We start from the raw sequence: 23,448 nt of genomic DNA, 5'->3' as shown, positions 1-23,448 counted from the left end.
ACACAACTGGTTCGAAACTTAAAAAAAACAAAAAAAAAAATGATTTTAACTAATTATATTATGACATTTGGTGTACACCGTGTTTTTGGCACACTAAAAAAATTTCTCGTCTTCATGAGGTCAAACAAATGATTTTTGCTTATATTTTTACCAAACGTGTATTTTCATGAATCCAAAAAACAGGTAACAAAATGTGGGGCTGCTGGAAGTAGTTTAAATTTACAGTTTTACAGTTTTACACGTGCAGTCAAACAAGAAGTTTCCGTACACATGTTTCAGGTAAATAACCTTCATCGGCAGAGCTCCCGATCTGGAAGACACCATCCGAACCAAAACAAAATGTTTAACTACCGAAACGTAGCGTTTTAGTCGTCTTTCACAAGGTAGAAAATACAGTTTAAGAGACTGGTTAGAAGGGTTGGTGGAGAGGTACCTTGGTTTGCAAGTCTCCAAAAGCAACCAAAATCACTTGTGCTTAGCTGCAACAGTCCTTTGAACAGTCGAAACTCCGTCCACGAATTTCGTTCGGAAAAGAACGTTGGCATTGTTGAACATGCCTTCTTTCAGCGAAACCACGATAAACTGCAAAATGTGACAACCAAGAGAAAGATGAAGCTTCAGAGGATGTTTATCTATAAGAAAATGATGAAATAGCCTGCATTTGATATTTTTAGAATTTAGATTTATGACAAATATGTATAAGTTGCAAAAATAAGCTGTATTAAAGAACAAGCAGATTCCGACAAGGTGAAACATCGAATAAACACACGAGAAACCACCAAACCTGGGAGTGGGGGAAATGCGTTTTGATCATTCTTCCAATGTTCTGCGTGTGGCTTAGATCAAGAGCCGCATCAACCTGTAAGTGAAATGACATGCCAACGGCCACTTCATGTAAGCAGAATAGCAAATAGAGAACAACAAAACATTGAAGGAATTTAGTAAAAGTCGAGAAGCTGGTTTTTGATACAGGAAAAGTTAGGCATACCTCATCCAGTATATAAAGTGGGGCAGGTTTGAAGAGAAGCAGTGCCAAGATCAGGGAAAGTGCAAGCAGAGATCGCTGACCTCCACTCAGTTCTGACAAGGACTGTTTCCAAACACCCCCAAATGCAACACGAACCTCAAGTCCATCTAAGAAGCTGCACCCTTCAGGAGGTTCAAGCTTTCCCATTGTGCCAGGCAAAAGGGTAGAAAAGATAGATCCAAAGTCACTGATGAAATAAAATATGAAAATTGTATTTGTGGATTAAAGAACAAAGGACAGCATAAACATAGAGAACTAATAGCTAATTGTAAAGCCACCTTTCAATTTGAGCAGAAGACTCACTTGTTAACTTTTACCCAAGTGACTTTCAGTGTTTCCTTCTTTTTCTCATCCAGCTCTTCAATCACCTTCTTGATCTTAGACTTGTCATTCTACGGAAGGCAAACAAAGAGTCAGCAAAAGAAAGTAATAACAGGTATGTGGGCAGATGAAAAGTAAACAACCTCAATGATGTCCTTCTTAGACATTAGATCGTTGTACTCATCTTCTGCTTTCTCAAACATTGCCATAACTTTCTTATTTACCCTTTTCTCAAGGCTGCAAAAGAAGGGGAAAGGTCACCCTCTTGGCACCATGCAAGATACTAATAGCATAACTTCAGAAGTTTAGAGCATATCAAATGGAAAATTCTCGTCTTAGAAGCAGGTGATCAAAACCAAAAATGAAGAGAGCGAGTTCCAAGTCACGAACCCAGACTGTTGGGCCTGCAGTCTCTCAAGTTCTTCCCTTGCATTACGAGGATCCCGCAAGGAAAAATCATAATCAGTCCCACTTTTACCAAATAACTGTTTCTCAGATACAATCCAGGCATGCTTCTCTATCAATTTATCAACTTTGGTAGAGCAATCTTTCTGCTCCGTTTCCATTCGTTTTACCTAGAGAAAAATTGAAAAGGAGGTTGGTTAGTATGTAATGATATAGAGAACTTTATAAATATGGAGGGTAATTACCTCATTTTCCATTTTCTTCCTTTCAAGGTTTGTCTCACTAAGTTTAAGCTGAAGTGTTTGTTGCTCCTTAAGAATGCCACTAATTTGGGAATCACAATCTTTCATCTTCATGCGAATTGAGTTAAGCTCAGATTGGGCACTATCATGAATATTTCTTGTAGAAGCTACCTGCAAAGGAGATGCATGCACCATGAAACTTGTATCCAAAAGATCTAGCCAAATCAAATATCAGTGCTTACCTTTGCTCTCTGTTCTTCGACTTCTGAAGTTAGGTTGTCAATTTGTGTTCTCAAAGAAGCTAATTGAGTCTCTGAAGATGCAAGTTCCTTTATAGCAGCTTCTTTTTCCATAATAAGCTTCTCTTTTTCATTCTCATGCCCCTACCAGTGAATAAAATCATGTCACAAAAGTTAACGGGCTACTGCAGAATCAGGCAGCTACTTCTAAATCCACAACTAAGATAAAACCATGCGAAGCTAATCATAACCTACCTTTAGATTCCTTGAAGCTGATTGCATTTGAGCTTTTGTTTCTTTAATCTTCTTTTCAAAATCTTTGAGCTTTCCCTCCCGACTATTATCATTCTCTTTGATTGATTTCTCAAGTAATGTAACTTTATTCACACACTCTTCATACAAAAGCTGCTTTTCTTTTGCTGCAAATTGTGCTTCTTGAAGTTCCTGCTCAATCCTTTTTACTAATTCACCAAGCTAGTCACACCAAGAAATCATTATGAACCATGTCATTATATGAACCAGTAAAGGAAGTTGCAACATAAAGCGTGTGGTCAGTATGCCAAGAGAAAGAGAGGACTGGACATAACCTTATGATGCTCATTTTGCTCAGCCCTGCCCTGGAATAATGAAAGGTCATAGGATTTAAGTTCTAACTGTGCCTTAAGGTCCATGAACTTCTTCTGAAGAGGCAGAAGCTCTGTAATCTGCAATTTAAGAAGTTGACAAATATATAACGCGTTTAAATGATTCCAATTCTCAAGGAAATGCAAAAACATCCCCAGGAATACAGTATTTAAGGTATGTAAACAAGAGGGGTCCTAACATCACAAAATTCATCTCATTTAGAGAGAGAATAAGATTCTTATGGTCAACCTTAGCTTCAATTTCGGTCAATCTTCTCTGATGCAAGGAAAGTTTTTGTTCAGTCTCTGCCAGCTCGTGAAGTTGCCTTAACAAATCACCCCCACCCCTGTAACAGAGTAAATGGTTTCTTTAGAAGGCTGATTTAGATGTAGACAAAAGCAATTGAAAACATCTTTTTGAGAAATGTTAGCTTTTAGTTACTCAATGAATCATGCATATTACGAAGAAGACAAGGACTAGTTTGGAGCATTCGCCAGGAAAATTTTAACAACAATAATATTTCTATTCCAATTTGAACTAAGGAGAACAAAACAACAACACTTACTTGCGGCTTCCACCAGTCAAGAGGCCACTAGGCTGAAAGATATCACCTTCAAGAGTGACACTTGGGCTGCGAATTTCCCTGTTAAAAGCAACCTAGAAATCATTCAAGGAGATGCAGATTGTGTTATGCACCCTTCTAAATATATATTTGATTTTCATAGAAGTACAATATTACACAATCAGGCTACATCAAATCAAACATAAGCAAGATGAGTAGCATGTGCACTGTTCAATAATAATAATACATGAACAAAATAGCAAAGTTTGGCCTACCTCCTTTGCAGCATCTACAGTTTTGCAAACAAAGGTTGAACCAAAAACAAATTCCATAGCACTCTGCAATAAATATTGAAATTCAAAAAAAGCACAATATAAACTTCCAAAATCCATTGTTCGTGTCTGCATAACATACCACAGAAGAAAGAAAGAAGCCAACAACAAACTTCAAGCATTAATAATTGTCTCAAGTTAAGTATAGAAAACCGATATCAAAGAACTCTACACTCTATAGTATATGTATTAAAAATAATAGCAGGATTAAGTTTTATATGGGGCTGCTTGATGCATACCTTCAATTCATTATCATAACCAACCAAAGAAAGTGCAAGCTCTGCATTCTCCTTGCCAACCTGAAATTGCAAGGTTTTCAGCGAATAAGTTACACAACTGAGAGAAGAAGGGTGGCGCGGAAGGGGGATAGGTTCTATTGATAGAGAAACTGACCAATTTAGAAGCAGCTTGTTGAACCCTAGGATGAACAGTATGCGGTTGTATTTTGTTCAGAGGTATAATTGTTACTCTTCTCCGAAGGTTGCCATTCTGAAGAAGTTGTTTTCCAGTACTTTCAGTGTCTACAACAACATTAAACAACTTTCCACCAGCAGTAACCTGTGAAATGAGTCAATGTGATAATTGATACATTATCTAACTCATGATATACATTTTCAGATATAAATTCATCCTGACCTCTAAGGCAGTCATCGTGGAACTATCCTTCACTTTGATAAGTTTTGCAACTACACCCTTGACCTTAGACCTATCAAAGTTATTCACGGGATCCCGATAGGTGAACTCAACATTTGATAATTGAGCTGAAAGATTTCGCATTTCATCCCTCAACTTCTGCACCTCCCCTAACTCAGAAGCACGATCCTGGAGTGATATTCATAGAGCTAATGAGACTGATAATTTATGTGCACAGAAAATGAAAATACCTAAATCATGTTTACCTTTTGTAACGCTTCCATCTGGCCCTCTATATATGGAACAGACTTCAGTGCATTTTCAAGATTTTCCAAATCTCGTTGTCTAGCAGTAAGTTCACTCTTTACCGCATCAGCTTCTTCACGCTTTGACATTAGCTGCTTATTTTTCTCTTTTAACTCCCTTTGACAATGGCTTATTTTTGTGTTCAGCTGTTTTAGTTCTGTTTCAGCACTCCCAACAGCTACTTTCGCATCACCCAGTTGATCTTCGAGGCATTTCTCTTCTTTTCCACTGCTCTTGCCAGCTAGTACACCCTAAACATAGTTTATTTTTAAAATATTAGTCGCCTCAGTCATAGTGATTATAACAAATAATTTGTTTTGCATGCACATGGATCATTGACAATATAAAGTAGAAAACCAACATAAAAGATATACATTTACCTGGTAATCCTTTTCATACTCATTCAGTGTCTGAGAAAGTTCCTCTGCTCTCCTTTTCAAATCAGCTGCTCCTTCTTCAGCCTTTCTTATAGCGAAGTCCGTCTCTTTTACAGACTGCTTCATGTCTTCAATATTGTTAACAATCTGCCAACATCAAGGATGTGATAATGCAATCGTTAAACTAAGGAACATAAAGAATAACAAAAGAACAAACTTGAAAGCGCCTGACAGCATTAGAAGAATCTAGTGAGTCATAGACAACAACATTTACCTTTTCAGCATTTTCATTTTCAATACCAAGATTATCCTCTTTATTACTCAGCACAGACACTTCCCTCACAAGATCTTGGGAAAGTGCATCTACCTTGTCAGACAAAGTTTTTACTTCCGCACCCATTCTAGCCTCCTTTTCAGCAGTCAACTTCGACACTTGTGTCTCCATTTCCTGTATTTCTCCCTTCATCTTTCTCATATCATCATCAACCTCAGAAATCCTGGCCTTAACTTGTTCCAACTCAGATGCTGCACCGTCTCTAATTCTTTCCGCTTGAACATATTCAAGCGCAATGCAAAACCTTTTCAGGTGATCCAAGTCAGCGTTTCCATTAGCCCATTGCATATATTGCGTCCTTTCTCTCCTCAACTTGTCCAAGGCAGGCAGTATCTCCTGGTCAAGAAGCTTATTGATCTCATCAACTTTACTCTGCTTCTTCTCAAGTGTCTTCAAAGCGGCCTCTTTCTTGGTCTCATACATTCTCGTCCCAGCAGCCTCTTCAAGCATAGACAGAATCTCAGGTGGTTTCATATTCAAAACCTTGGTAATGCGCCCTTGCATTATCAGAAAATGCGGGTTGTTAACATTGAGCTGCACAGAATGAAAAAGGTTCTGGACCTGACTAGGCTGTGCAAGTTTCCCATTGATCAAATACTTGTTCCTTCCACCAACCACAATCTGTAAAGCAAACAAATAGCTTATCATCAACCACTTAGCACTCGCTTCGCTTGCACCCAACAACCAAAAGTTTCAGATGCAATTCGATAATTTAGTCCATGGAAATTATTAGATCTCCACCAAATTAACACCAAAATAAAGATATTTTAAGAAATTAAAAAAAAAATTGAAATAAAAAAGGAACAGCAATTCTCATCACACACTTAACAATTACTTCATTTCTACCCAAAATTCAAAATTTTGGAAAGAATTCCACGATTCAATTAAATGGGACTTACAAACAATCCGACATTTAGTCACTAAATTGAACTTAATTAAGGCAATCAAAAGAAAATCGTACGCCAAAATCCAGCAAAATTCAAGAATTAGTAAGCAAAATTGAACAGTAAAACGAGACCCAATTGTGAAAACCCGAAATACCTGACGGGTGACGGTGATTTCAGAATGGGCCTCGTATCCGAGGGGACTACGGGCGCGGTCAGAATTGTCGAAGACGATGGAGACGGTGGCCTTGGTGATTCCGGCCTGGCCCTGCTTGTAGACTAGCTCCTGGAGGTTGGCGGCGCGAACCTGCTGCAAATTGGTAATGCCCAAGACGAAGCAGATGGAGTCGAGGATGTTGGACTTGCCCGACCCGTTCAGACCCGTTATGGCGTTGAAAAACGGGTCGAACCCGGGCACCACCGTCCTCGTCGCGTAGGACTTGAAGCCCTCCAGGCATACCTCCTTGATGTACATTTTCTGCCGATTTCAACGGAAGGCGTACGGACAGCGAGAGACTTGAAAAGCTTTCTCTGCTTCTGCTTCTCTTTCCTCTCCGAAAGTCGAAAGTTTTCGAATTTTCAATTTTATCACGCGGTACGTGCAAGGCGGGAACTTGTTCTCTCGATTGAAGAATGGAACGACGTCGTTTTGGAATTTTATTGGACCGGTTTGTGAAGAAGTCAGGATTGGGCCCTAAACCACAAGAAAAATACCGTCCGAACCATGCAAACTACGGATTTAGAGATCGAGTTTTTATCCGTTGAGCGACAGCCTTTTCATTTGGCACCGTCTAACCATGAAGGCTGACTTTTGTCCGTCGAGTTTTTATCCGTTGCTCATGAGCGACGGACAAAAGTCAATTTTTATGATTAGAATTTTAGTCGCCCCTTCATTTGGCACTGTCTAATCATTGAGGCCGACTTTTGTCCCTGCTCGACCAGTGAATCTTGCAGTGAAGCTCCCTTCTACCCTTGCACTCAAGGGACAATCGCCGAACCAAATCAGAATTAGATTGGTTCAAGTATGTCTAATCCAAGTTTCTCCACCTTCAAAAGTAAGAAGTCTTCTCAACTATTGTTCAACGTAACGACGATGCATTTGTATTAATAATTCAAAAGAACATAAAACGTTTCGATATGTTGGTATTAACAATTCTCACCAATTTGTTACAACGATATAAAAATTCACCTTTGTTCTTTTCTTACAACAACTGAATTCTTCGTGCATGTAAATGTCTTGGACATGAAAAATTACCAATCCTCAAAAATGCAATTTTGGTCTGTCTTCCTCTTCCTTCTCTGTCAATTCCCTATATTGATACCACTCTGCACCAGACTTACCCACGGGCAATGGGGACCGAACAAATATTTCGACTGGCTTGGGGACGTGGACAACCAAGTGCACTTCTCCGGCAGCTCCCTTGGCACTGGTATCAGAACTTGTCAATACTCGGCTTACAGGTTCAACAGTAATCCATCCTAACCCTGATATAGCCACATCACAAGCCGGCCTGCGCAAATATAGGATAATTGTAATGGAATTCACCATTTACAGAGGACCAAAATCAAATAAGAAAACGTTGAAAGGGGTAAAGTTAACAATCACATTATGAATAACGCACCTTTCTACATCTTCAACTTTTATTTGCAACTGGCGCTCAGTTTCGAGCCCTCTCCATTCATCTGCTCTTTGTTTTCCAGTTGGAGGTGTTAATAGAACTCCAACTTCTTTCTGCAACATGTTAACAAAAATCCCACTACATTCATATTGTATTTATGTAAGAGAAATATGCATGTTGCACCGCCTAGACAGTAGGAAGGAGAAATGATCACATTGTACCATCTCAAAAGTATATTTTTTAGAATCTTTTCTAATATAGTTACAAAGACTTACCTGGTAAAACTCATCTGCCGTATCAGTAGGTACCATATGAATCTGAAGACTCTTTGGCCCGTAAAACGTCAATCGTGTTTCAGGGAGAGCCTGAAATTATAAAAAATAATGGTTCAGGAAAAGACCATTCATAATCAGCACGGTTAATCCCGGAACATACCCAATATATATGAAACTACAACAAGATCAAGACCTTCAAGATATCTACTCTGACAAGGCCTCCCCAGAATATTGAATAGCCATTCAAACCATTGGAATTGTCCTTCTCCCCTGTTCCATTTCCAGAGGAAACCTGAGACTTCTGGAAAGGAATAACACCAAAAGTTACCAACTAGAAGATAACAATGGAAAAACTACGAACAGAACACAGATGGAGGGAAAGAAGGAACTCTGAACTGAATAAACATACCGGAAAAGATTGACCCCTAAGCCGACTTTGAGGAGCAAGGGCAGGCAGATCATTTGAATGAACCACAGCTGCTTGCCTATGGTGGAGATGAACTCCTGGAGTGTCGTATAATTTCTGCATGTCACAGAGGGTTACTCTGCTAAACTTGGAATGCCATTGATAAAATAAGGGCACCACACCATACCTCTCCTCCTAGGAAAGCATTAATTTGAATTGGACCCAAGGTAGTTCCCGGAACTGCAGATTGTATTGGTTTGTATTTTTGCGCCGATGCAGCAACTGGATCCTTGTCTGCCATCATTTCTGGTGTCACAAAAAAGATAATAAGTCAAGAAAAGGGAAGAAAACTCATTTAGTAAATGAAAACTGATCAATTATATTGCTGAAATAGAAATCTACATGTCTACCAAAGGCAACAAAACACAAAATGAATGTCATTAACTTACTCAGAAAAGCACTGATGAACGCTGATTTCCCAACATTTGCTGAGCCCTAAATCAAAATGGTAATGTAAGTTAATAACTACTTATGTACCGTGAATAACGAAAATTGCAGAAGAATAAAAGACTTGTCCTACTTCAAACTGAGTATGCACCAATCAATCGGTAAGAAAAAAGAATGACTAGTCTTATGTTTTTTCTCTTGTTAAATGCATTATATAGGTGTCAAAATGTGTTAGAATCAGTTGACAAAAGCACATACAGGGTATATGCATTAAATAAACTTCCAGTTAAGAGACTAACCATAACATAAACGTCGCGCCCCTGCACCAGACAAGAGCCAAAGAATTCAGGTTTAGTAAAATATGAAATGATATACAAGTATGTTTTGCTTAACAGCAATAAAATAGCTTCAGTCAGGTAACAAGGTCAACACATGCACAAAAACACAAGCATAAATAGAAAAGTACAAAACCTTCTTCTCCTTTTGAATCTCTGATGCAACTCCGGCTACTCCAACCAAAGATTTCGCACTCATCAGATGAACACTTAAAACACTGCAATGAATAGCACAGTGTTAGACGCATGATCCAAGCTTTCAGGTTTAGATCATAAATCAACCACGTCCTAAATTAAACACAGTCTCAAATGACTCAAACTCAATCAATCGAGCCCTAATCCCAACTACATGCACACGAATTCCTTTTCCATCGAATGTTCCAGGAAACTCTTTTTAGATTGACTGTATTAATAAAAAGTCAAAGCCAGGAAACAACTCTTACTTAAGCTTCTTCTTTGCAGTGGCCTCTATAACCCAATCACCAATACAATTGAAATCAGTTCCTTTTGGGAGTAAGTCAACCTGACATTCCAAACTGATTAGAAAAGTCGCTTACATCAAATAAGATGCAAAAGGCAGTTTAATACCTTAGTAACCACTAATATGATAGGATTTGCACCGGCCAAATCACGCACACGAGCTAAAAAGCTACCATTGAAATCCACAATATCAACCTATAAGCAAGCAACCAAATTAAAATTCTTCAAGGCAACTCAATCACTCAATTCATCGCAATGCAAACATTAAAAAGTAGATTACCAATTTAACTATCAACGCTTTCTCGTGGCGCAAGTGGGACAACTTCTCCCGAAGCTCTTCAGCCATGATGAACTGTTTCCCGCCAGAATATCCCCCATTTCCACCAACAGCAGTTATCATGTGCCCATGAGAAAGAAGCTTGCACCTTCCACATATAACGCTTCTAAGCTGGTGGTGCTTCTTCTTCTGCACATTCAAATTTTGTAACAAAAAGCACAAATATTTTACATCCATGGAGAATCAACAAAAGCACTTTGGACTCAAAAGTGCTTTTCTTGCTTAAAAAATCAGACATTCCAAACATATACAGAACGAAAAGAGAACCCAAATACCCAATTATCCAAAAGGAACAAAATTAAAGATAAAATCACATAATCCATACCAATGCGTACGTCTCAGGGTCCGAATAACCCGGAGCATCCGGCTCCGAAGTCTGCAACGGAGCTCCGCATCCATAACAGCAAGGGACGGTCGTCGTAACCTTGGGCTTCTCCTTCTTCTTCTTCTTTTTCTCCTTGAGCAACACCTTCGCAGCTTCAACTGAACGGTGCCGCTCCAAAAACCGATCGCCGGGGGTCGGCGCGGCGGCTCCGGTGCCGGCGGGTTCGGGCGGAGAATTCGGGTACTGGGTCTCGGAAACGGATGATTTCCGGTGGGTATTTTGCCGGTGAGAATATGTGCAGAGTATGAGAGTGGGTTTCGAGTGAAGAGTGAGAATTTTGGTAGTGGGGATTGTGAGGGTGTAGGGGAGAGTGAAAGGACAGAGGAAGGATGAGAGGGTTTTAGGCGCCATTGATGATGCTTAATGGGTTTTTGGAGCTCGATGATATTGCGCTTGGTGTAGGTGAGAGTTTAGTGATCGTGGACCGTTGAGATTGCGGGTGAAAGGAATCGACACCGTTCGTTTTTCTAGTTTACGGTTGTTGGTCGTTAAGTCAGGAGAAATAGTAAGTTTACCAAGATTATGCTGTCAAATTAATAATTCAACTTAATCTTTAGTAATTTTTTATGTTAAAAATTGTCGTCGATGAAATTTGAACTTCTAAAATGTGTGCTTAATTATTTTCAAAGGACAAAGAGTAAGCTTACTATAGATTACGCGGTCAAATTAATATTTTGTTTCCTTCATTGTGGTTTGCTGCTGAGTCTACTACAAACAAATTTTGTTCTTATTTCGCCGTGGTACTTTTTTTCAAAAAATGCGAAAATTTGTAGTTGTTAATCTAATTAATCACACGATAGACTAAACTGTTTCATTATTTAGTGTTTTAATATAAAAGATTAGGATAAATATTACTCAATACAAACGGAGTACGAGTTAATTAATACTAATCAAACATTAAAACAGAGAGTAATCTTGGTTAACTACCAATGCTAGACCACAAACAACTAAAAAAAAATGTTACAAAACAAACAAAGATTAATGCCTAATGCAAATATCTAAGAAACATTAATTAATTTAAACCCCAAGTCAACCAGAAATTCCCGTAAGAGAAATCCCCGTAAGAGGATCCGGAGAAGATTGGGTAGGGTACACCACATTATCATACAGTAGTCCAGCAACTGCCCCACCAATCAGAGGCCCCACCCAGTAAACCGCCTGGTTCCTGAAACTGCCGGCGACGACTGCCGACCCGAATGCACAAGCCGGGTTCATGGACCCACCGGAGAATGGTCCAGTTACTAAAACATTAGCTCCTGCCATGAACCCAACTGCCAGGGGTCCAATGCCCCCAAGAGCACCATTCCTTGGGTCACCGGCTGCATAAACACTGTACACCAGCCCAAATGTCAGCACGCCCTCCAAAACCGACGCCCCGAAACCCGTCATCTCTTCCGTGATTCCGTACGTCGGAACATGCTGCGCAATCCAAAGAAAAAGTTTGTCAGATTTTCGACGTGAGATTTTGCATTATTAAAATAAAGAAAAACTAACGAAAATAGTTCGAAAATTTTGAGTTGTAATCAAAAAGACAAAAAGGTATTGTAAGTGAATAGCATCAGAGTAACTTTTTAGGATAAAAATGTAGTTTTCGTTAAAGTAAACAGTACCAGAAGTGTTTCATTAAAACTTCTTTAAAATAAAGTATGGTGCGGAATTAGGATTAGTATCAGTTCAGGTTAAAATATTTTATAAAAAATACGATATTCATTGAAAATACGTATGTGGAGAAAAGGGTTTTTACCTGTCCAACAATAGTGACTCTCAAGAGAAGGCAAGCCATGACAGAGGCCACCATCTGAGAAATCCAGTAGCAGATGGCATTGGGGACGCTAATGTGTCCTCCGACCGCCATGCCGAAGGTGACAGCCGGGTTGATGTGGCCGCCGGAGATGTTGGCTGCAATGTACACTGCCGAGGACAATGCGAAGGCGTTGGCGACGGCAACCATCACCAGACTAGCTGGGTCTGATGCTGCATCCGGCATCAACTTCCCTGCCACATTACAACAAAACCAACGAATTAAAGTGACTCCAATTATAAATGTTGGGAAATTATGTGACATCTAATTTCTGTAACTGATTATTTCATGCTTCTGTTAATGCTTCTCAAACCCAACAAACACAAGAAATTAAATTTCGTTTTCAAAACTGACATTACGCTTAAACTAGAACAAAAACATAAATTTAATTAACGATTTTGTTCCTTTCTCACATGTCGCGTGAGATGAGTGAGAAAGGAACGTACACATTTCAGGATAGGAAAGTATTTCCGCTAACACGCAAAGTGAAAACTGATGAAAGAAAGACTCACTTGACGACATCATGGAGCCAACAACAGCGAACACAAAGAAGAAGGTTGATATGAACTCGGCAACATAAGATCGGAGGGCGTTGGGAGTGATTGCTTGTTGAAATCGAGCGGTCAATGCAATCCTAGCCATTGATCCAAATAACATGAAAAAATCAAACCACAACGTTGAAGACCGAATGAATCTCAAGGTAATTTTAGAGGAGAGTTTTGGTGTAAATGAGAGTGAAAATGTACAAACAGCAGTGAAATCGAGCAGTTAATGCAACATTTGTTCTGCGCAGGAGTTACTTATAGATTTGAGCAAGTTAAAAACGGCAACGTTTTGGTGAAGGGCTGTGAAGGTTGACAGGGTTCGAGAAATGGTTAACCGCCAAGCCACGCGGCCGTGCACACGTTGGCATGATTGGGAGGACATGGGTGATTGGCGGTTTATAATTATACCAGTCTATGAATTTTTCTTTATTAATGTAGTTCGGGTGGAGACGATGGGGTTGGTCTATGAATTTTTCTTCTTTTTGCTACATTTCGCTTAAAGGTTTGAGGGAATATAGTGCAGCAATTTGTTCCTAAGGGCCAACTTGATTCTCTTCCCTAGTGATCCTAGATAAGGGAACCCAAGGAGAGTCGTCGACTCCAACTACTGTTCATGTACGATCCATCCTACCTCCTTTATGTTCTTAACAACCCATCTTTGTCTTAATAGAGCCTTTTCAGTGGCATGTTTTGATCATGTTCCCCAATTGCAAGAGTAGAACTCTACCAACTGAGCTATATCCCCTCAAGCCAAGTGGAGCATGCATGATGGAGTCGTGCATTTTCTATTAATTCTTTTCTTTGGCGCAGCTGGGCCATCATGAAAATCTTATAATTATGTAGACAGAAGTTTGTGGAGTGGGTTAATGGGAGCCGTAGAATTTAAAAAGAGTAATCAGTTGGATGCTCGGTCCGTCAACTATAACTGTGAGATCCGAAGAGAATCTTGATTTAATCTCATGATAAAAGTTCGTTGTATTGTCCAGTCATAAAAAAAATGACAAAGAACCCAAATATATCAAGGAAATTAAAAACTTTAATCTTATTGCACTTTCACTTTCAACTTGATCAAGAATATTTACAAAAACAAAACATAAAAATTTAAAATAAAAAATAAAAAACCAAAATAACGCTCTAAATCTAACTCAAGATCTTAAAATTTGAGGCAGCAAATAATCTTCAAGAACTCCAAACAATCAGCAAACGACGCATGTCTCTTTGTTTCAGCCCTACATATTACTTCCCTCCTCATGTCCTGCTCCAGATCATCTTCTTTGTACATAAAATCCCCCACGTAGTCTTCACCATAAAGGACATCTTCCGTCCCAGTCTCCGCCGCTGCGCCGCCGGATTCTGTAGTAGCAGCAAGGGTAGTCAATGGCAACGTAGAAAGTTCAGAACAAGGTGGTGGGTTCTCCGTCGCGGCCTTTTGCTCGGCGTACCCACAACCACCGTGAGAAAATTCTCTGGCCATGTATGACACGAAAAACGTAGGTTCCTGTGGGGATTTAAATTACCAAAGAGTCCAGATATATAGTTCTTTTTTTCTTCCTAAACCGGTTAGAACTTGGCTACTAAAATGAATTTAGTTCTTATATGTTTATACTTGTTATTTGGCAATTGCCAGCTAAAAGAGAGATTAATCTAACGCGGCAAATTAAACACACTTAATTAGAATTAATTAATACGTGATTATCCACTTTGTTATGAATCATATGGCATGTTCTTGTTTAGTAGAGATTTTGATGCCAAATTACCATTAGAGATAATAATCCAAAAAATATGACCTAATTATTTTGTGGAAGAAGGAGAAACACGTGGAACGTTGCCAATTTAATTAGGGTAATGCTATCCATACACTAATTTTTATTTCTCATACATCTCTCAAATTTCGGTCATCAGATCAATGATAAATTGTAAAAAAATAACAAATGTAGGTGAAAGATAAAAATAGATGTGAATAGCATTATCCTTTAATTATTGCCGAAATAAAAGCAAGAATCAATAATAATTATTTATTCAAAGAAATCAATCACATAATTTAAGGAAAATTAGCGATTGGGTTGAAACCCTCTTAATTTTTTAAAACGTATCAATTTGCTTTCATGGTCAATTTTCCCATCAAATCTGGGGTTAATGTTTGTTCATCCAAGAGGTTAATGCGCTGATCTCTTCTTCGAGCTTGCTCCGCTCAAGACAAACTAGTACAATGGGAACAACTACAGCAATATCTCATGATTATCCCTACATCATTACATCCCATTTAGGATTAGGAATAAGCGTAATCGAACCTGTTTTTTACGTATCTCTAGTTATTTGGGATGAAACCTTATTCACCCTACCTCTTTGGGCTTCTATTGAACTCAAAAATCAGTTTGATTGTCCATCTTTTTGATATAATATATATAAAGCATCCTCCGGAACAACAACGATGATATCTCAAATTAATCATGCACGAATACATGTTTTAAGTGCAATGCATAATTGATTTGACATACAATTGCGTCCCCGTTGCATAAAAGTCCTTCGCATGACCCTCACATCATTTGAAAAAATTGAATTGAAAGGAAATAAAAGAGAAAGCCTTTCATCGCCTGCATATTGAAGCCATAAACTTTATAAATTAACAATCTCTCAAATGGAAAAGAATAAGACTCCATATATAGACTGAGGTTTATATAGATTAATATTAAGCAACTGTATAGACAACCTCCCGTGTATGCGGCGGCAGCTCACACACATAAAACCCTAGTGAAATGATGCTTTGCGTAAATCCTACAATGCCTGCATCTCCATATCTGTGTGGCCATTGTTGTTGGTAGAGGATGGTGAAGCGGAGTCCTGGTTGTCGTCAGCAGACTTCATCTGTTGAACTTGGGGTGGGTTGACGACGGTCATTGGCATCACAGCATTGTCCGAGAGGCGTCCCTTCATCTCCCTGTGCTCTTGGCACAAGGCGCACCAGTGCAAGCAGCAGTGTGTCAAGCATGGGTCACACGGTGAGTTCTGCAGTCAACAACGCAATTAAGCATTCAGCATTCAGCGGCTTCAGCAGCATACAGATAACAGTAAATTACCTGTAGATGATACTTCTTCTGCAAGGATTGCCGGACAAGACCTGTATATACCTGTTTGGACCCAAATTTACGCTATCGGCCTGAGCAATCGAGACCGTAGAATGAGTAAAATTCTGAGCCATTGGATTGGAAGAAGATTGAGATAATTGATTAATAATTTGTCTAGATAATATTATGATTTTAATAATCACAATATTATCTGGGGAATTATTAAGAAAATTATTTCTAAAAATGTGGAGATAATTGAGGAGTCCAAAAGATTAAATGCTACCGGATTAGAAGATCAAAGGTGGCTTCAATGTCGTGCGGCTATGCATTTTCAAAAAAGGTGTTTTGGATTTGTGCATGTGGTTGGAAGAAAAGGATGTGGCATGCATGGTTGCACGGGCAAATAGGTGGTGATAGGCTTTGGCCTATCATGAGATAAGGAAATGGCCACGTGGAATGCATCCAGAGGATAAGGAAGGAAAAACATGGGCTTTTTGAAAAATGGTGATAATACCGAAGCAAATTTAGGAGATGATGGCTTTCAGTCAGTTTGAATTGAAATCAAATTCTACTAGTGAAGCCGCACCATGCATTTGCTTCTATAAATACAAGGCTGCGAACACCATTCAGAGGACCTCCAATTCAACACACAACTGCCCTGCGCAAAACCTCTCAAACATCTTGAGATTTTTTTATTTTCTTTTTCCGCCGACACATCTTCAGTTTGGATAAACAGCACTGTGAAGGCAACCGGCGAACATCTTCAGTTTGGATAAACAGCACTGTTGCCGTAGAATCAGCCGTTCTCGAAGCACCTTCAGTTTGGATAAACAGCACTGCGTCGAGGCCGATTGATTATCTATCCAAGTCTCGGTCGAGAAGGATTTTCAAATCCTTATTGGCAGAGGTCATCTCATTAGCCTTTTCGGCGAAGTGAGGTGTTACCAGGTTACGACATTCGGCACCTTGAGAGCCGAATTTGATATTGAACTTCGTAGAACTAGCAGCCTTGTCTTCAGGCTCGAGAATCCAAAGGCCGAGATTTGTTCCTTCCTCGGCCGCAGTCGCAAGATAAAGAAGTCAACAACGCGCTCAACGCAATATCAACAAATTTTACTCCTCGGCCGAGCTCGGCCGACGAGTTGGCACGCCCCGCATTCAACCAAAGGACGTAGTTAGCTCATTAGTTACTCGGCCTGCGCGCCACGTAGGTTTTGTAATTTTTGTAGTCAACATTTTGGCACGCCCGGTGGGACCCAGTGCTAAAACTACGAAGTTCATATGATATATCAAGATTCCAATCTGGCTCAACGTAGCCGATTGTACGAGCGCCTAGAGGAATTGAAAAAACACAATGAAGAACGAAAGAGATCTTTGGAAGTGGAAAAAGTTCTTCGTGGCCATAAAGAGTTGCAAAAGTCATTCGCTTACATGTTGAGAATAAAAGCTCATGTTACCCTGCAAGAGCAATGGGTAAATGAAGACAGGGCTCGATTTAATGCCTGGCTAGATGGAAAATATTTTCCTTACGTTTTCGACTACAAATCAATTCCATTTGAGGAATGGTTGGTTGAAAAGACTGGGGGGCAATTTTCCGCTTCGGCCGTAATCAGACATCGGCCTAAGAAAATTGTTAATTTGGTCGAGGAACAAAGGCCACCTATCTTTTCGGCCGAGACTAAAAGTGTGGTAGGCCTAGAAGAAAATGTTCAAGTTTCTGAGCCAAAAATTGACTCAGAAAATGATTCTTTAGAGGAGTGTTCCAATGACGACCAATACCGATACACGACTTCAGACCATAAAACCACATCAATTGATATGGTAATTGGAGACATGGTTTTAGATGCCGAAACTACGCCAATCAATATGATTATTGGTGATAAAGCCGATAGGGAGAAATCCCATTCGGCTAAGTTGTTCGAGTTGAAAGCCGAAATTGGCGAAATTGTTATGCCTGGGGAGCATAATAATTGTCCAACACATTTGGCGGCCGATGGTAAAAAATATTTCACCAAGTCAAAAATATTTGGAGAAAATTCTTTATTCGGCCTAGAGCAAAATCAATTTGAGAATTTTGATATTAAAAGATCTCAGCTTGGAATAAAACATCGTTGGCCTCCTCCTGATTATGGTTCGGCCACTTTTATTTCCATTTGCTAAATTATTTTCTTAACCATTCGGCCTCTCGGCCAATACTTAAGAAAATCAGGGGGGCAACAGGCATTAAGCCCTTGTAGAAAGCTAACCAATGACCACCATGTTTATTAGACACATAATAAGTGGTATGCTCGGCAAATGTCCTTGGTTTTAAAAAATATATATATATATTTTTGCAGAAGGCCACCTGTGCTAAGTGGTAGGCCTTCACGTGGTTGGATATTTCCAAAAAAAAAAAAAAAAAAAAAAAAAAAAAAAAAAATGAGACAACTCTCGGCTGTCTAAGCCGAGGCCAATAAAATCAAGAAGATGCTGATCATTCGGCCTTTCGGCCAATACTTTAAATGGGGATCGGTCGAAGAACTTCCAAAATGACTTCGGCCTGCTTCCACCAAGCCTTGGTCGAGAAATATATATATATATATATATATATATATATATATATATATATATATAAGGTGATAGAAATATGCATGCCCGACAACATCATTCCAAGGCCAATGGGCCAAGTTTTGATTTTGTTTTTTGTGGTTTTGGATTCATATATATGTGATGATGGTCTTCGGCCACTTTAAGACCTCGGCCGACAATGAAGTTCCTCGGCCACGAAACGTATCTAGCTAATGTTCCTCGACCACTTTTATTAATTATATATAATTAGTTATGTATATATAGGCAGGCCGAGCTCCAGGAATGGTTTTCATCGTCTTCGACCCTAGTTCTACTCGGTCTCGGCCCCACTTTATCCTCGACCCACTTTACAAAACTATATGGCCGAATATATATATAAAAAAAAATATATATATATATATATATATATGTTTTGGCCGAATGGTTTGTGTTCGCAGTTCCAAGACACGAATAGTGAGATGCTCATTCGGTTAATAAAAGGAGGCCGTTGAGACTGGCATGGAGCCCATTGGTGGAAAACATATGAATTTCCTCAAAGCCGAGTGATGGTGGTTTTGATGATGTGACTTTAACCCAATGCTTCTTGAACTCGGCTCATTTCTCTCGGCCCCATATGGTTTAGCCACTTTTACAAGTCACTAACATATATATACACGAACACACATGCCGAGCTCGGCGAGATGATGCTCGGCACAGGTTTGTTTTATGTGTGTGTGTGTTTGTGTGTATGTGTGTGTCTATATATATGTATATATATATATATATATATATATGCTAAAGGCATGGCAGACAAATCATATCAGGCAATCAACTACCCCTATATATATATATATATATATATATATATATATATATATAAATTCCGAGTTAGATGAGAAGCGGTGGCCCATTTGGTGAAACATAATGAATTTCCGTAAGGCCGAATGATGGTTATTCGGTGGTGGTTTTGATAATATTACATGGGTGTTATTGCCAAAAAGCAAAGTTTCTTTTTCAGTGACACGATGAGATTTTGTTGGCTACGAACAATTAATTTCCTTGACCATTCGGCTTATGAGCCGAAGCTCAAGGAAACTGGGGGGCAATGTTTGGACCCAAATTTACGCTATCGGCCTGAGCAATCGAGACCGTAGAATGAGTAAAATTCTGAGCCATTGGATTGGAAGAAGATTGAGATAATTGATTAATAATTTGTCTAGATAATATTATGATTTTAATAATCACAATATTATCTGGGGAATTATTAAGAAAATTATTTCTAAAAATGTGGAGATAATTGAGGAGTCCAAAAGATTAAATGCTACCGGATTAGAAGATCAAAGGTGGCTTCAATGTCGTGCGGCTATGCATTTTCAAAAAAGGTGTTTTGGATTTGTGCATGTGGTTGGAAGAAAAGGATGTGGCATGCATGGTTGCACGGGCAAATAGGTGGTGATAGGCTTTGGCCTATCATGAGATAAGGAAATGGCCACGTGGAATGCATCCAGAGGATAAGGAAGGAAAAACATGGGCTTTTTGAAAAATGGTGATAATACCGAAGCAAATTTAGGAGATGATGGCTTTCAGTCAGTTTGAATTGAAATCAAATTCTACTAGTGAAGCCGCACCATGCATTTGCTTCTATAAATACAAGGCTGCGAACACCATTCAGAGGACCTCCAATTCAACACACAACTGCCCTGCGCAAAACCTCTCAAACATCTTGAGATTTTTTTATTTTCTTTTTCCGCCGACACATCTTCAGTTTGGATAAACAGCACTGTGAAGGCAACCGGCGAACATCTTCAGTTTGGATAAACAGCACTGTTGCCGTAGAATCAGCCGTTCTCGAAGCACCTTCAGTTTGGATAAACAGCACTGCGTCGAGGCCGATTGATTATCTATCCAAGTCTCGGTCGAGAAGGATTTTCAAATCCTTATTGGCAGAGGTCATCTCATTAGCCTTTTCGGCGAAGTGAGGTGTTACCAGGTTACGACATTCGGCACCTTGAGAGCCGAATTTGATATTGAACTTCGTAGAACTAGCAGCCTTGTCTTCAGGCTCGAGAATCCAAAGGCCGAGATTTGTTCCTTCCTCGGCCGCAGTCGCAAGATAAAGAAGTCAACAACGCGCTCAACGCAATATCAACAAATTTTACTCCTCGGCCGAGCTCGGCCGACGAGTTGGCACGCCCCGCATTCAACCAAAGGACGTAGTTAGCTCATTAGTTACTCGGCCTGCGCGCCACGTAGGTTTTGTAATTTTTGTAGTCAACAATACCCCACACATCCACCAAGAAAATAACAGACCCTCGCAAATAAGAAATGAAGTCCTTGGGTCAACGCCATGGAAGATTGCAGTTAATGCTGCCAGAGCCATACCACCTTCAATACAAACGGCATGACAAATGCATGGCCTGTTCCAAGGGGTATCGTCTCTTAGGCTCTCAACATTGCGCCCAAACAGAACGCATGGACAAAATAACCCTGTCAAGCCTGAATAGGTAACAAAAGGCACGGACACGGTGTTATCAGTAGACCGTGTTTTATATCACAGAAAACGAATTACTGGAACTAGAGTCTAGATACACAGTAGCAAGGGCAAAGATGTGCATGCTTATCAATCACAAGACTATGGTCAATCAATTGGATGGGCAGAAACATCTTACTTGATAAAATCAGAGGCGGCATTCATGGAAGAGAGCAATGCTAGAGTTAAATTTCAAAATTTTAAAAAGCAAGCATGAAAGCTTGTTCTGAGCATTCCATATTCCAGTGAAAAACTCCGAGAGATGCAAAACCCCCCAGAAAAATCGAAGGGAAGAAGGTATCTTATCAAATATAGACATAAGCCTCACAGAATTAACACATGCATTGCTAGAGTTGCATATTTGTGAGAAAAACCCTAAGGTGAGGGTTTGGGCTTTGTTTATGAGGCAAGCTCAGCGGGACGCCAAATCCCCCGAAAAAGAAAATGTATCTAACTTAATGGAAACCAAAGGTAGTTCCCATAAACTCTACCATATCGCTGTACGAGAATCGAAAAGATATTTCCCATATCAACTTACAACTTTCTCTATCTTCAGCACAACCAAAAATTCCGGTTGTCCAAGGCTCATCTCCAGGGGGCTGATAGCTCTCAGGTAAAGGCTGTCCGCATTCATGACACCTGTGAACATTCAACTGGCCCATAACACACAAGATCAGTTGCCAAATCACATCCTCATCCGATCCGACAACTTAAAATTACAATCCTCTCACGGAAACAACGTCACATGTAAAATTCACAAATTCATCACCATCTACCCCATAAACCTACACTACAAATGTAATTTATCAACCACATTCAAGTTGTAGCCAAAACCATGTACTCATTTTTCTTCGAAAGCTACGGAAATCTTAAGATCTGAACAATGCTTTGATGTAACAAAGAGGGTTTAATCATGACTTCAAAAATCTGATTGCCTCTTATCCCGGAAATGGCAATATACAAAAAAAATCCCTGAAAATTCCACATCATAAGAAAAAAATACAAATCAACAAATTTCCTCAATCCCCCAAAGACCTTCTAATCAGAAATACATAAAAAAAATAGTAAAATTCAACAATCCAAACCAAATCCCACCAACACAAGTTTGAACCGAAATGCAATTCATACAAAATCATACAGGAAAACAAATGGGATATTAGCTGCGGAGTTTTCAGAGCAAACCCATGTCAAATTAATAGATATTTCAACGAATCCGACTAGAGAGAGGGAGAGAGAGAAACCTGAGGAACTTCGATGGGCTGATTGAGCTCGCCGGGCTTAATGTCCTCGGCCGGCGCTTGATCCTTCGTCAGTTTCACATACCGCGAGTGCGCAGTTCCGTCCGCCATCCGATCTGGTCTGGTCTTTCCGGCACCGCTTTCTCTCTGTTTGGTTGGTGGGAAAACCCGGACTGGCCGAGAGTAGACTTACGCGGGTCAACTTTTTTTCTTGTAACGCTTATTTAGGCCCTTCCGATGTAAGAACTCGTCCCTGCCGAGTCACCCTTTAGTCGTCTCTCGCCCACTCCCGCTTCGGCCTCCCGATTTGTTTGGATTGCTGCCGACCCGGAGATTTGAGAAAATAATTGAAATTTGGACTTTCACAGGATGGATCACCTTTTAAATTTACGATAATTATAATCAAAAGTTAATATGAAAGTATAATATATTTTTAAAGTAAGGTTTTCTCAAAAAATAAATAAAAAATATAAGGATCGAGTGTCTTTTTACAGCCATTTACAATCATTTATGTCCTTTTAACTTCGTCAATCCACACCCCACGCTGTGAATAGCCGTCCGAAACAGAAGGCAGATAAACTCGATTGGGTTAGATGACTACAAGACAAAAGTTGACTTGCAAAAAATTGAAGCGGAGGCGGACAGGGAGGCTAGCTTCACTTTTTTTATAGTGCTTAGTCCAAGTAAAGCTAATTCCACTTAGCCATGAAGCTAATTCAATTCTAATTAGAAAGATGAAAGAAACAGAGCTTCGCGGTTAAGAGTAAAAGAGGAGGATTTTAGTCATTAAGGGTATATTAGTACTTTCATATCAACTTTTAATTATATTTAGAGAGATGTTATTCTCACCCTAATGTCTTATCTTCCCACCCACCTTTTAATGACTTGTTTTATTACAAATTTGTCCATTTGTAAAATGACTAATAAGGACCTTAGTTACCTTCTTTTGCATTTTTATTTTTTTTATAAAAAATAAAAAAGAAAAGTTTGAGTTTGATAACTCTTTAGACTATACATCTTCCTTAAACCCTAACTCATCCTTCCCATCTCTCATCCTTCTCATTTCTTTTCATTCAGAGAAAGCAAAAAAGAATGAACTTAGAAGATGACTTTTTTATGAAAGAAGCAGATGATTATGTTTTCATCAAAGAG

At 39.4% G+C, this 23,448-nt stretch overlaps 5 protein-coding genes across 7 annotated transcripts; all 5 read right to left on the bottom strand.

The window, feature by feature from the left end:
• Positions 1 to 200: 200 nt before the first annotated feature.
• LOC103961946 (structural maintenance of chromosomes protein 2-1-like) lies at positions 201 to 7,187 on the bottom strand. Of its 2 annotated transcripts, XM_048565490.1 has the most exons (21): positions 6,444 to 7,187; positions 5,343 to 6,023; positions 5,072 to 5,215; positions 4,652 to 4,942; positions 4,389 to 4,574; positions 4,146 to 4,310; positions 3,992 to 4,051; positions 3,696 to 3,758; positions 3,424 to 3,515; positions 3,108 to 3,204; positions 2,822 to 2,938; positions 2,490 to 2,708; positions 2,238 to 2,378; positions 1,999 to 2,166; positions 1,739 to 1,923; positions 1,492 to 1,585; positions 1,331 to 1,419; positions 989 to 1,214; positions 785 to 859; positions 434 to 582; positions 201 to 310 (listed from the first exon to the last, which is right to left on the bottom strand). In XM_048565490.1, the coding sequence occupies exons 1-20, from the start codon at positions 6,759 to 6,761 to the stop codon at positions 466 to 468; spliced, it is 3,528 nt and encodes a 1,175-aa protein (XP_048421447.1). In that variant the 5' UTR covers positions 6,762 to 7,187; the 3' UTR covers positions 201 to 310; positions 434 to 465. The 2 variants fall into 2 exon arrangements, with proteins under 2 accessions (XP_048421447.1, XP_048421446.1); XM_048565489.1 differs by having other exon boundaries at positions 201 to 582.
• Positions 7,188 to 7,359: 172 nt separating this feature from the next.
• LOC103961947 (NO-associated protein 1, chloroplastic/mitochondrial) lies at positions 7,360 to 10,949 on the bottom strand. 2 transcript variants are annotated; one of them, XM_018651078.2, is made up of 13 exons: positions 10,511 to 10,949; positions 10,129 to 10,314; positions 9,957 to 10,043; positions 9,812 to 9,891; positions 9,505 to 9,586; positions 9,333 to 9,353; positions 9,036 to 9,081; positions 8,774 to 8,892; positions 8,590 to 8,703; positions 8,374 to 8,478; positions 8,181 to 8,270; positions 7,909 to 8,018; positions 7,360 to 7,797 (listed from the first exon to the last, which is right to left on the bottom strand). In XM_018651078.2, the coding sequence occupies exons 1-13, from the start codon at positions 10,919 to 10,921 to the stop codon at positions 7,548 to 7,550; spliced, it is 1,701 nt and encodes a 566-aa protein (XP_018506594.1). In that variant the 5' UTR covers positions 10,922 to 10,949; the 3' UTR covers positions 7,360 to 7,547. The 2 variants fall into 2 exon arrangements, with proteins under 2 accessions (XP_018506594.1, XP_009372870.1); XM_009374595.3 differs by having other exon boundaries at positions 8,374 to 8,481; positions 10,511 to 10,946.
• A 566-nt stretch (positions 10,950 to 11,515) lies between these two features.
• On the bottom strand, positions 11,516 to 13,028 carry LOC103961992 (probable aquaporin TIP5-1). The gene is made up of 3 exons (XM_009374652.3): positions 12,884 to 13,028; positions 12,315 to 12,565; positions 11,516 to 11,989 (listed from the first exon to the last, which is right to left on the bottom strand). Exons 1-3 carry the CDS (start codon positions 13,026 to 13,028, stop codon positions 11,600 to 11,602), a joined length of 786 nt encoding a protein of 261 aa, XP_009372927.3. The 3' UTR covers positions 11,516 to 11,599.
• A 906-nt stretch (positions 13,029 to 13,934) lies between these two features.
• On the bottom strand, positions 13,935 to 14,543 carry LOC103961993. The gene has a single exon (XM_009374653.3). The coding sequence runs from the start codon at positions 14,388 to 14,390 to the stop codon at positions 14,070 to 14,072; it is 321 nt and encodes a 106-aa protein (XP_009372928.1). The 5' UTR covers positions 14,391 to 14,543; the 3' UTR covers positions 13,935 to 14,069.
• A 944-nt stretch (positions 14,544 to 15,487) lies between these two features.
• On the bottom strand, positions 15,488 to 22,716 carry LOC103961949 (cell number regulator 6). Its single transcript, XM_009374596.3, has 5 exons — positions 22,300 to 22,716; positions 21,597 to 21,711; positions 20,810 to 21,024; positions 15,994 to 16,044; positions 15,488 to 15,922 (listed from the first exon to the last, which is right to left on the bottom strand). Exons 1-5 carry the CDS (start codon positions 22,405 to 22,407, stop codon positions 15,692 to 15,694), a joined length of 720 nt encoding a protein of 239 aa, XP_009372871.1. The 5' UTR covers positions 22,408 to 22,716; the 3' UTR covers positions 15,488 to 15,691.
• Between the last annotated feature and the right edge of the window lie 732 nt (positions 22,717 to 23,448).

This window comes from the organism of the source record quoted next, unplaced genomic scaffold, assembly GCF_019419815.1.
Source record: "Pyrus x bretschneideri cultivar Hongxiangsu unplaced genomic scaffold, Pyrus_bretschneideri_v1 Contig4, whole genome shotgun sequence".
Lineage (NCBI taxonomy): Eukaryota > Viridiplantae > Streptophyta > Magnoliopsida > Rosales > Rosaceae > Pyrus > Pyrus x bretschneideri.
Note: the sequence above shows the minus strand (reverse complement) of the source record. Positions and strands in the feature narration are given on the sequence as shown.

What these genes read in the sequence shown, in the direction of transcription:
- LOC103961993 (XM_009374653.3), bottom strand. Translation starts at nt 14,390, where the DNA reads ATGGCCAGAGAATTTTCTCACGGTGGTTGTGGGTACGCCGAGCAAAAG.
- LOC103961992 (XM_009374652.3), bottom strand. Translation starts at nt 13,028, where the DNA reads ATGTTATTTGGATCAATGGCTAGGATTGCATTGACCGCTCGATTTCAA. An exon ending in TGGCTCCATGATGTCGTCAA is followed by an intron (nt 12,566 to 12,883) that starts GTGAGTCTTTCT and finishes GTAATGTGGCAG; the next exon opens with GGAAGTTGATGCCGGATGCA. An exon ending in GAGTCACTATTGTTGGACAG is followed by an intron (nt 11,990 to 12,314) that starts GTAAAAACCCTT and finishes TGGATTGCGCAG; the next exon opens with CATGTTCCGACGTACGGAAT.
- LOC103961946 (XM_048565489.1), bottom strand. Translation starts at nt 6,761, where the DNA reads ATGTACATCAAGGAGGTATGCCTGGAGGGCTTCAAGTCCTACGCGACG. An exon ending in TGACCGAAATTGAAGCTAAG is followed by an intron (nt 2,939 to 3,107) that starts GTTGACCATAAG and finishes CTTAAATTGCAG; the next exon opens with ATTACAGAGCTTCTGCCTCT. An exon ending in CTAAGAAGGACATCATTGAG is followed by an intron (nt 1,420 to 1,491) that starts GTTGTTTACTTT and finishes TGCCTTCCGTAG; the next exon opens with AATGACAAGTCTAAGATCAA.
- LOC103961949 (XM_009374596.3), bottom strand. Translation starts at nt 22,407, where the DNA reads ATGGCGGACGGAACTGCGCACTCGCGGTATGTGAAACTGACGAAGGAT. An exon ending in TTTCTTGGTGGATGTGTGGG is followed by an intron (nt 16,045 to 20,809) that starts GTATTGTTGACT and finishes GGGTCCAAACAG; the next exon opens with GTATATACAGGTCTTGTCCG. An exon ending in AGAAGAAGTATCATCTACAG is followed by an intron (nt 15,923 to 15,993) that starts GTAATTTACTGT and finishes TGTTGACTGCAG; the next exon opens with AACTCACCGTGTGACCCATG.
- LOC103961947 (XM_009374595.3), bottom strand. Translation starts at nt 10,921, where the DNA reads ATGGCGCCTAAAACCCTCTCATCCTTCCTCTGTCCTTTCACTCTCCCC. An exon ending in ACTGCAAAGAAGAAGCTTAA is followed by an intron (nt 9,587 to 9,811) that starts GTAAGAGTTGTT and finishes TATTCATTGCAG; the next exon opens with TGTTTTAAGTGTTCATCTGA. An exon ending in AAAGTTGAAGATGTAGAAAG is followed by an intron (nt 7,798 to 7,908) that starts GTGCGTTATTCA and finishes ATATTTGCGCAG; the next exon opens with GCCGGCTTGTGATGTGGCTA.